Here is an 11,512-nt window from a genome sequence, read left to right on the forward strand (position 1 = left end):
TATGCTAGGCTATCCTACACCTATCCCCTCAGATCATTACAACAATGTTGATTATGCTAGGCTATCCTACACCTATCCCCTCAGATCATTACAACAATGTTGATTATGCTAGGCTATCCTACACCTATCCCCTCAAATCATTACAACAATGTTGATTATGCTAGGCTATCCTACACCTATCCCCTCAGATCATTACAACAATGTTGATTATGCTAGGCTATCCTACACCTATCCCCTCAGATCATTACAACAATGTTGATTATGCTAGGCTATCCTACACTTAGCTCCTCAGATCATTACCAACAATGTTGAGTGTACTAAGCTATCCCACACCTAAAGACAGGACAAAGAACGACACCTCGTGCTGTATAGCTCGTACGTTGTTCAGTCTGTCGCCAAAATGGTCTGGTCTGTCTGTGAAAATTTGGGATGTCGCTGACGGCTAGGACCGCAATGACGCCTTGATACATGGGGTAAGGTAAGCCCATAAACGCACCTGCTACCAGGAACTGATTGGTGATATAATTTTCTCCAGCAGCTATCAAGACACTCCTGCGTTCTAAGGGCAGACCATCCTTGCTCTTAATTCACTTGATGAAGGACTACGACAATACTGTAGAACGCCGTGGTTCTCGTAATAAAGATTTTGATCTGAGCAGCAGGCATGCTGGGCGTCAACTGGAAACCAGGCAACATCCACAAGCACGGAATAATTCTCACGCCATCTATCTCCAACATCTGTATGTCAGTTTCTGTCATATAATGATTTTTTGTTCATTTCAACAAAAGCTCCTGACTTTATGTTGTTATCGGATTCCACTCTCGATCCAAGAAACCTGAAACTTGGAAATAGTGTTTCAGACACTGTCGTGCTTAATGCATGCATGCTCCACTCCTACTCTTTCAGAAAGAGGCATGTATAAAGATAGCCAGCCATGCCAGTGAAACAGAGATATCGGTGACGGATAACATATTCATATGATGTGTTATGGGCAATCACTAAATTACATTTCCAAACAAACGGCTCTCTTGATGTTCACTGTATTGGGTCTCTAGTGTTGTTTCATCTATGTCAAACCTGTTATTCGTAAGGGAAGTTGCAAACTTCATTTGAATACACTGACGCAAGACTCCGAATCTGATGTGAAGGCAGTTTGATATAACTTTTGTTCTTGAGATCAAAAGGCTAGTACATACAAGGTCACTAGTCAGATCTCGGTTTTGTACAACGTGGTACCAATGCCACTGTCGAATGATGGTTGGGATTATGGTGGGCCTGATATATAGGATGTTGATGGTAGTGTGTTGGTGGTGGGAGTGGGGAAATCAGAATGGTTGAGACGTGCAGTCCGGAGATGTGGTTGTTATCGATGGTGCACACTCTGGAGGGATTTACTTACTTGGTTCGGATCTGCTTCCATTGGATGGCCTCTACCAGATGGGATGAGGTGGGGTGGGATACGCTAATCTTTCATTTGATCGGTGTGTGACGGGCTTGGCTTGCACTGGATGGGATAGAGTTAGTGCAGACAGCTTAAAGCATGGAGGCTGGCTTTCCAAATGAACCCTGACTTATTTCCATACGATACGCTGCCAGGGTGGTAACTTGTAACTACTCGTTTCCCTCATGCTTTATTTGACTCACAAATAATACAGGTTATCCAAACTTGGGTGAAAACACTGCACAATTCCCACATAAGGTAAAAAAATAGAAGCCTGTCCACATAATGCTCAAAGCACTATGACCCACATGACGCTAAACAAAACAAAACAGATCACTTAAAGCCCAAACGGCACTGGCTACTTAAGGCACAAATTGACTTTGGACTAGTGGCACATTGAAACACCGAGACACGACATCCGCGATCCATCACTTGATTAGAACGCATGATTCATCAGCTGAGAGTGTAGGTTGCTGATTTTGTTTTCTTCGATATAAGAAAATACGCTTTACAATTGTAAAATTAAACGTTAATGGTTTGTGTATTTCCTAACTTCTTAAATATGTTGTCCGGGAGAAATATTTTGTCAACGAACTAGTGTCTGAGATTAACTATTCATGTACCACTGGTGTCCGCTTGAAAATAGACCTTACTAAATTATATATTTTGATGTTTGCTGAAGATGTGGTGTTTTTCTCAGAGTCAGTAATTGATCTACAGGGGCAAATTAACGCTCGAGAAACCTACTGCAATAAGTGGGCCTTAAATGACAACCTTGATGAAACTAAAATTATGATTTTTAAAAGAGGATCTAAACTGTCAAAATCAGAAGAATTGACACATAAATCAACAACGCTTGAAGCTGTTACATCCTATCATTATCTTAGCGCAGAACTCTAAATTGGCCCCTCTCTGCCGAAAACATTTCAATTAAGGCAAAGAAAGCGTTACTGTCTTTGTAGCGTTAAAGACTTGTCATATGATATCTGCTTTCTAAATATTTAGCTGTAAGAGGTTACCTATGTCATTACATGTGTCAGAATTATGGGGTTTCCACAAACTTGATTGCTTCAAAGGCTTATTACTACATGTACGTAAACGATTCCTTGGTTTGTGAAAGTCTACACCAAATACAATTACACTTGGAGAAACTGGTAGGTACCCTACCCATGTGTACTCTCTTAAACGTCGTATTGGAGAAACTGCTAGGTACCCTACCCATGTGTACTCTCTTAAACGTCGTATTGGAGAAACTGCTAGGTACCCTACCCATGTGTACTCTCTTAAACGTCGTATTGGAGAAACTGCTAGGTATCCTACCCATGTGTACACTCTTAAACGTCGTATTGGAGAAACTGCTAGGTATCCTACCCATGTGTACTCTCTTAAACGTCGTATTGGAGAAACTGCTAGGTATCCTACCCATGTGTACACTCTTAAACGTCGTATTGGAGAAACTGCTAGGTATCCTACCCATGTGTACTCTCTTAAACGTCGTATTGGAGAAACTGCTAGGTATCCTACCCATGTGTACACTCTTAAACGTCGTATTGGAGAAACTGCTAGGTATCCTACCCATGTGTACTCTCTTAAACGTCGTATTGGAGAAACTGCTAGGTATCCTACCCATGTGTACACTCTTAAACGTCGTATTGGAGAAACTGCTAGGTATCCTACCCATGTGTACACTCTTAAACGTCGTATTGGAGAAACTGCTAGGTATCCTACCCATGTGTACACTCTTAAACGTCGTATTGGAGAAACTGCTAGGTATCCTACCCATGTGTACTCTCTTAAACGTCGTATTGGAGAAACTGCTAGGTACCCTACCCATGTGTACTCTCTTAAACGTCGTATTGGAGAAACTGCTAGGTATCCTACCCATGTGTACTCTCTTAAACGTCGTATTGGAGAAACCGGTAGGTACCCTACCCATGTGTACTCTCTTAAACGTCGTATTGGAGAAACTGGTAGGTATCCTACCCATGTGTACACTCTTAAACGTCGTATTGGAGAAACTGCTAGGTATCCTACCCATGTGTACACTCTTAAACGTCGTATTGGAGAAACTGCTAGGTATCCTACCCATGTGTACACTCTTAAACGTCGTATTGGAGAAACTGCTAGGTATCCTACCCATGTGTACACTCTTAAACGTCGTATTGGAGAAACTGCTAGGTATCCTACCCATGTGTACACTCTTAAACATCGTATTGGAGAAACTGCTAGGTATCCTACCCATGTGTACACTCTTAAACGTCGTATTGGAGAAACTGCTAGGTATCCTACCCATGTGTACACTCTTAAACGTCGTATTGGAGAAACTGGTAGGTATCCTACCCATGTGTACACTCTTAAACGTCGTATTGGAGAAACTGCTAGGTACCCTACCCATGTGTACTCTCTTAAACGTCGTATTGGAGAAACTGCTAGGTATCCTACCCATGTGTACACTCTTAAACGTCGTATTGGAGAAACTGCTAGGTATCCTACCCATGTGTACACTCTTAAACGTCGTATTGGAGAAACTGCTAGGTATCCTACCCATGTGTACACTCTTAAACGTCGTATTGGAGAAACTGGTAGGTATCCTACCCATGTGTACACTCTTAAACGTCGTATTGGAGAAACTGCTAGGTATCCTACCCATATGTACTCTCTTAAACGTCGTATTGGAGAAACTGCTAGGTATCCTACCCATGTGTACACTCTTAAACGTCGTATTGGAGAAACTGTTAGGTATCCTACCCATGTGTACTCTCTTAAACGTCGTATTGGAGAAACTGCTAGGTATCCTACCCATGTGTACACTCTTAAACGTCGTATTGGAGAAACTGGTAGGTATCCTACCCATGTGTACTCTCTTAAACGTCGTATTGGAGAAACTGCTAGGTATCCTACCCATGTGTACTCTCTTAAACGTCGTATTGGAGAAACTGGTAGGTATCCTACCCATGTGTACACTCTTAAACGTCGTATTGGAGAAACTGTTAGGTATCCTACCCATGTGTACTCTCTTAAACGTCGTATTGGAGAAACTGCTAGGTATCCTACCCATGTGTACACTCTTAAACGTCGTATTGGAGAAACCGGTAGGTATCCTACCCATGTGTACACTCTTAAACGTCGTATTGGAGAAACTGGTAGGTATCCTACCCATGTGTACTCTCTTAAACGTCGTATTGGAGAAACTGCTAGGTATCCTACCCATGTGTACACTCTTAAACGTCGTATTGGAGAAACTGCTAGGTATCCTACCCATGTGTACACTCTTAAACGTCGTATTGGAGAAACTGGTAGGTATCCTACCCATGTGTACTCTCTTAAACGTCGTATTGGAGAAACTGCTAGGTATCCTACCCATGTGTACACTCTTAAACGTCGTATTGGAGAAACTGTTAGGTATCCTACCCATGTGTACACTCTTAAACGTCGTATTGGAGAAACCGGTAGGTATCCTACCCATGTGTACACTCTTAAACGTCGTATTGGAGAAACTGCTAGGTATCCTACCCATGTGTACACTCTTAAACGTCGTATTGGAGAAACTGCTAGGTATCCTACCCATGTGTAAACTCTTAAACGTCGTATTGGAGAAACCGGTAGGTATCCTACCCATGTGTACACTCTTAAACGTCGTATTGGAGAAACTGTTAGGTATCCTACCCATGTGTACACTCTTAAACGTCGTATTGGAGAAACTGCTACGAGGGGAAGTCAATATGTTCATAGAACTCGATATAAAACAGAACACAATGGTTGTGATATTGGTTTTATTTTTCAATATAGTCTCCCTGAACCTCGATGCATTTTGCCCATTTGTCTTTGAGACTGTCTATGCCCTTGAAATAGAAGTCTTCAGATTGGTCCCTCAGCCACGCCTCTGTTGTTGCCTTGAGGTCATCATCATTGGCAAATCTTGTTCCACGCAAGTGAGATTTCAAATTGCGAAACAGATAGTAGTCGCTGGGGGCCAGATCTGGACTGTATGGGGGATGGTTTAGTTGTTCGAAGCCACATTGTTGAAGAGAAGCTTGTGCAACACGGCTCTTGTGGACTGGTGCATTGTCGTGGAGAAGCATGACTCCAGCTGTCAACTTCCCACGCCTCTTCTCTTTGATGGCCGCTCTCAATCTTTTCAACAAGTCAGCATAGTAAGCCCCTGTGATCGTAGTTTTAGGTGGTTTATAGTCTATGAGAATCACACCCTTTGAATCCCAGAAAACGGTTGCCATGATCTTGCCAGCAGAAGGTTGTGTTTTGAACTTCTTGGGTGCAGGAGAATGCTTGTGCTTCCACTGCATGGATTCTTGTTTGGTTTCGGGATCCCAGTGATGAATCCAGGTTTCATCCCCAGTAACCAGACGAGCATGAAAGTTATCAGGATCAGCGTTGTAGATGTCCAACAGCTCACGACTGGATTCAACTCTCTAGTGACGATCATGTGCATTTAGGTTACGGGGGACCCATCTTGCGGATACCTTGGACATGTGCAGGTTTTCATGGATCACTGTGCAAACACTTCCATGTGAAATGCCACACTCTGAAGCTATCTCGTCCACCTTTATTCTCCGATCGGACATAATTAAGCGTTGGATCCGGGCAATTGTATCTTCTGTAATGGCTTCAGAAGGTCTTCCTGACCGTGGGTCATCTTCCAAGGAGCTGCGACCTCGCTTAAACTCAGCTGACCATTTTGCCACAGTGGAATATTGAGGGGCTTCCTCGCCATACACATTGATCATGCGTTTGTAGATTTCGGTTGCATTCACACCTTCTTTAGTGAGAAACTTGATAACTGCACGAAACTCAGTTTTGGAGGTTTCCATGATTTGTGCAGGGTAATCGTCTTTTAAAGGCTCTAACTCTCAAGTAAATGCTCGAGGAAGGTTGGGTATCAGTACACAGAGTCACAGATGAATCAACTCAATAATGACACCAATGACAACATCACCAAGGATATATCAGCACCCACTTCTATGAACTTATTGACTTCCCCTCGTAGGTATCCTACCCATGTGTACTCTCTTAAACGTCGTATTGGAGAAACTGCTAGGTATCCTACCCATGTGTACACTCTTAAACGTCGTATTGGAGAAACTGCTAGGTATCCTACCCATGTGTACACTCTTAAACGTCGTATTGGAGAAACCGGTAGGTATCCTACCCATGTGTACACTCTTAAACGTCGTATTGGAGAAACCGGTAGGTATCCTACCCATGTGTACACTCTTAAACGTCGTATTGGAGAAACTGCTAGGTATCCTACCCATGTGTACACTCTTAAACGTCGTATTGGAGAAACCGGTAGGTATCCTACCCATGTGTACACTCTTAAACGTCGTATTGGAGAAACCGGTAGGTATCCTACCCATGTGTACACTCTTAAACGTCGTATTGGAGAAACCGGTAGGTATCCTACCCATGTGTACACTCTTAAACGTCGTATTGGAGAAACTGCTAGGTATCCTACCCATGTGTACACTCTTAAACGTCGTATTGGAGAAACTGCTAGGTATCCTACCCATGTGTACACTCTTAAACGTCGTATTGGAGAAACTGCTAGGTATCCTACCCATGTGTACACTCTTAAACGTCGTATTGGAGAAACTGCTAGGTATCCTACCCATGTGTACACTCTTAAACGTCGTATTGGAGAAACTGCTAGGTATCCTACCCATGTGTACACTCTTAAACGTCGTATTGGAGAAACTGCTAGGTATCCTACCCATGTGTACACTCTTAAACGTCGTATTGGAGAAACCGGTAGGTATCCTACCCATGTGTACACTCTTAAACGTCGTATTGGAGAAACTGCTAGGTATCCTACCCATGTGTACACTCTTAAACGTCGTATTGGAGAAACTGCTAGGTATCCTACCCATGTGTACACTCTTAAACGTCGTATTGGAGAAACTGCTAGGTATCCTACCCATGTGTACACTCTTAAACGTCGTATTGGAGAAACCGGTAGGTATCCTACCCATGTGTACACTCTTAAACGTCGTATTGGAGAAACTGCTAGGTATCCTACCCATGTGTACACTCTTAAAAGTCGTATTGCTTACTGGTGAAAGCTTCTCTCCGAGGAGCACTTCACGCTACCCATCTAAGAACCTGCCAGATGTTATGTAATCTTCATTCAAACGCAAGCGTCGCTTGAAATAGGTTTAACTGGACTTCGCGTGTAAAACAGTTCTCTTTGGATTTGGATTTGCAACGCGTGGATATGACAGGGAGTTGGAAGAAGAAGAAGAAGCGAAAATTGCTTTTTTCGGGAGTGGCTGGTAAAACTCCAAAATAGTCCCTGTACATTTATTTATTCCCTGTTTTAAAGAAAATTTCATATGTGAACCATATGCACGCTTTATCAATCTTAAGAAAGTAAGAATAGCCTTGTCACAGTTTCGTTCCGTTTATCATGACTTATGCTGTTATAAGGGAAAGTTTCATAAGAAATTTATTGTGTGCAAAAACTGTAAATTAAATGTCCTGGAAGATGAATACCATGTTCTAATTTGTGATTATTATAGAACATTAGAAGTAAATATATACCCAGCTATTTTACGAAACAGACGTCGAAACATAAATTTATCCATGTCTTCTCAACTTAAAATCAGATGCTTATTGAAAATATTGCTGTGTTAAGTTGTCCACAGTGACTGTCCCAATCCCAAGAAAGGTTAAAACATTGGCTTCATTTCACCTGTGTCAGATAGTTAGAGGTCTTGGTCGTGGCCGTGGCCGTGGCCGTGACCGTGGTCGTGGTCGTGGCCGTGGTCGTGGTCGTGGTCGTGGCCGTGGTCGTGGTCGTGGTCGTGGTTCTGGCGTGGTGGTGGTCGTGGCCGTGGCCGTGGCCGTGGCCGTGGTCGTGGCCGTGGTCGTGGTTCTGGCGTGGTGGTGGTCGTGGCCGTGGTCGTGGCCGTGGTCGTGGTCGTGGTCGTGGTCGTGGTCGTGGTCGTGGCCGTGGCCGTGGTTCTGGCGTGGTAGTGGTCGTGGCCGTGGCCGTGGCCGTGGTCGTGGTCGTGGCCGTGGCCGTGGCCGTGGCCGTGGTCGTGGTTCTGGCGTGGTAGTGGTCGTGGCCGTGGTCGTGGTCGTGGTCGTGGTCGTGGCCGTGGTCGTGGTCGTGGTCGTGGTCGTGGTTCTGGCGTGGCCGTGGTCGTGGTTCTGGCGTGGTCGTGGTCGTGGTCGTGGCCGTGGTCGTGGTCGTGGTCGTGGTCGTGGTCGTGGTTCTGGCGTGGCCGTGGCCGTGGTTCTGGCGTGGTCGTGGTCGTGGTCGTGGTCGTGGTCGTGGCCGTGGCCGTGGCCATGGCCGTGGTCGTGGTCGTGGCCGTGGCCGTGGCCGTGGTCGTGGTCGTGGTCGTGGTCGTGGTCGTGGTCGTGGCCGTGGTCGTGGCCGTGGCCGTGGCCGTGGTTCTGGCGTGGTAGTGGTCGTGGCCGTGGCCGTGGCCGTGGCCGTGGTCGTGGTCGTGGCCGTGGCCGTGGTCGTGGTTCTGGCGTGGTAGTGGTCGTCGTCGTGGCCGTGGTCTTGGCCGTGGTCGTGGTCGTGGTCGTGGTCGTGGTCGTGGTCGTGGTCGTGGTCGTGGTTCTGGCGTGGTCGTGGTCGTGGTCGTGGTTCTGGCGTGGCCGTGACCGTGGTTCTGGCGTGGCCGTGACCGTGGTTCTGGCGTGGCCGTGACCGTGGTTCTGGCGTGGTCGTGGTCGTAGCCGTGGTCGTGGTCGTGGTCGTGGCCGTGGCCGTGGTCGTGGCCATGGTCGTGGTCGTGGTCGTGGTCGTGGTCGTGGTCGTGGTCGTGGCCGTGGTCGTGGTCGTGGTCGTGGTCGTGGTCGTGGTTCTGGCGTGGCCGTGGCCGTGGCCGTGGTCGTGGTCGTGGTCGTGGCCGTGGCCGTGGTCGTGGTCGTGGTCGTGGTCGTGGTCGTGGTCGTGGCGTGGTAGTGGGCGTGGTCTTAGTTTGGGTGTTAGCCTACGCCTGGCTTTGAGCGTTGGAAATAGTTTGGCTGGTCGTGGGCGTGGGTGTGGGTGTGAGTATAGGTCTGTTAAATCTGCAGTAGATAAAAAACCATCTTGACCTCTGTTTGTTAGTGATTATTTACCACATTCATCTGACTTGAAAATGAATCAATGACCGGTGAATTATACCGTTTTCTCAATAGGTGATAGTTTGTTCCGCACTTTCCAATTAATTTGATCATCTGATGTGTAAAGATTTCGCCATTCTGTACAATGGGTTTGCTGAGGCCTCACTGAACTGTCATTCCGTTCTATTCACCTTCCATTTTGTTATGTATGGGTCACTAGCTCCCATGTGAATAATATTGTGTTTCTAACACAATATTCAAACAGATAGTGTTTGTTAAAGGTATCAGCTAGTTTGACGTTCTTCAATTCCAGAGGGGATTCATTGTGTTGAGAGTGGCGCAGTATATATTGTTATTAGTCTTCTGTCATTTAATTAATTTTCTCCATGTATTGGTGGAACGATTACTTTGGATCACAAATGATCACAAAAGATATCTAAAGGATATGAATCAACCATCAACTAACACGGAATATATGACGTTTACGATCCGTTCTGTGAACCTGTCACTGATGTACATCGGGGGTATTGTTGTATTTTGTGTTTGGAAGATGTCACATGTGCTGTATGCATGTGTACTGTGTCGATGTTTGTGTTTGTGTGTACTAAGCAAGACGCCAACTTTGTTCCCTCTGCGTCGTGATAACACCAAACAAATCACGTGGCTATAACGTGACCCGGATCTTCATGATTTCTCGTCTGCTCATTTGGTCTCAGTGTGACTTACATTTGGTTTCTGTGAACAAAATGTAACATGTTATCTGCACTGTGAGTTCAAGTCGGTCACGATCATGGGATTGCTAATCACTGCAGACAAACTAAGGCTTTTGCAAACACGATATTATAACAAATATAACAGCGGTACAACGTATTTGTGCAACGTGACCCCAGTCCATCTTAACACCATGATTTGTTGAGAACTTTCTCATTTACCGAGTTGTGCAAGAGACCTGAAAACTCGGGCTACATGATGCAACAATTCAGCAATAACACACCAACATGCTAGTGTCTGGAGGGGCGGTCAGTAAGTCTTGTGGTTCGATTCCCCACATGGGTTACGGCCGTGACATTGCCAGAATATTGCTAAAAAGCTGCGTACAAATTAACTCACTCTCGTAGTGTCTGTACAAGGGCTGTCGTTGTATGTTGGAAACTGATATTGATATTTTTTTATAAGTAACCTTCATTTAGAATGAATTCAATGTTTCAAACCTAAAACGTGCCTTGAAAACCGTTACAATGTAGTGTGGGTGGTTGAGACTTGGTAGCAGTACTGATACGTCTAGTAGTGACAGCAGCTAGTAGGTATGTGACATCATCCCGCCGGACTGGGGATGCCAACCTGACACAAGTGAAAAGACAAAGGTTGATTAACCTTCAGATATGCGTACGGTTTCTCTTCTGAATGTGTCTATAGTTTCACACTGAACTACAATGGACCCCGCTGTATAACATGAAGACAGCTTTGGACCAAATCACCTTCATTTTGCTATACGCTCCAGCACTGACCAGATGGATGTAACTATTCTGGCTTTTGTTTCAGACAATCAAGAAACATTTGAATTGTTCATGAGAATATACAATCACGCCCTATTCATTCTGTCCATTCAAGTCCATGGCTACTGCGCTTTTCTGTACAACGAATATTCTCCAGGGCCACCAAGGTGATGTTCGACTGGAATAGTATTGGCCAACCTCGTGGAGTGACACTTCTGACATTTTTAATGACTAGTAACATTTCTTGTCGAACATGTAGTTGACCTCATTTTGGGCGATAATGCCCTCATGGTACATCCCTCAACGGACCTCGTTCATCCTATTCTCTTCCGGCACAATGCATCCTTCACTGTGTACACTCGCACCTTGTTAACTTGATTCGGGTAATTTCACAGGGATCAGTTTACAAACGCCAACCGTAAATAAATGAAGCTTCTAGTCTCTGAAATAAGCAGACAAACACATACTTCACATAGATAACCTTTAGTAGGAAGT

At 45.0% G+C, this 11,512-nt stretch overlaps 1 protein-coding gene across 1 annotated transcript; it reads right to left on the reverse strand.

The window, feature by feature from the left end:
* Positions 1–8,139: 8,139 nt before the first annotated feature.
* LOC137272154 (integumentary mucin C.1-like) lies at positions 8,140–9,719 on the reverse strand. The gene is made up of 2 exons (XM_067804507.1): positions 9,713–9,719; positions 8,140–9,485 (listed from the first exon to the last, which is right to left on the reverse strand). The coding sequence occupies exons 1-2, from the start codon at positions 9,717–9,719 to the stop codon at positions 8,140–8,142; spliced, it is 1,353 nt and encodes a 450-aa protein (XP_067660608.1).
* Positions 9,720–11,512: the final 1,793 nt, after the last annotated feature.

The sequence above is a fragment of the Haliotis asinina genome, chromosome 2 (genome assembly GCF_037392515.1).
Source record: "Haliotis asinina isolate JCU_RB_2024 chromosome 2, JCU_Hal_asi_v2, whole genome shotgun sequence".
In the NCBI taxonomy this organism is placed as follows: domain Eukaryota; kingdom Metazoa; phylum Mollusca; class Gastropoda; order Lepetellida; family Haliotidae; genus Haliotis; species Haliotis asinina.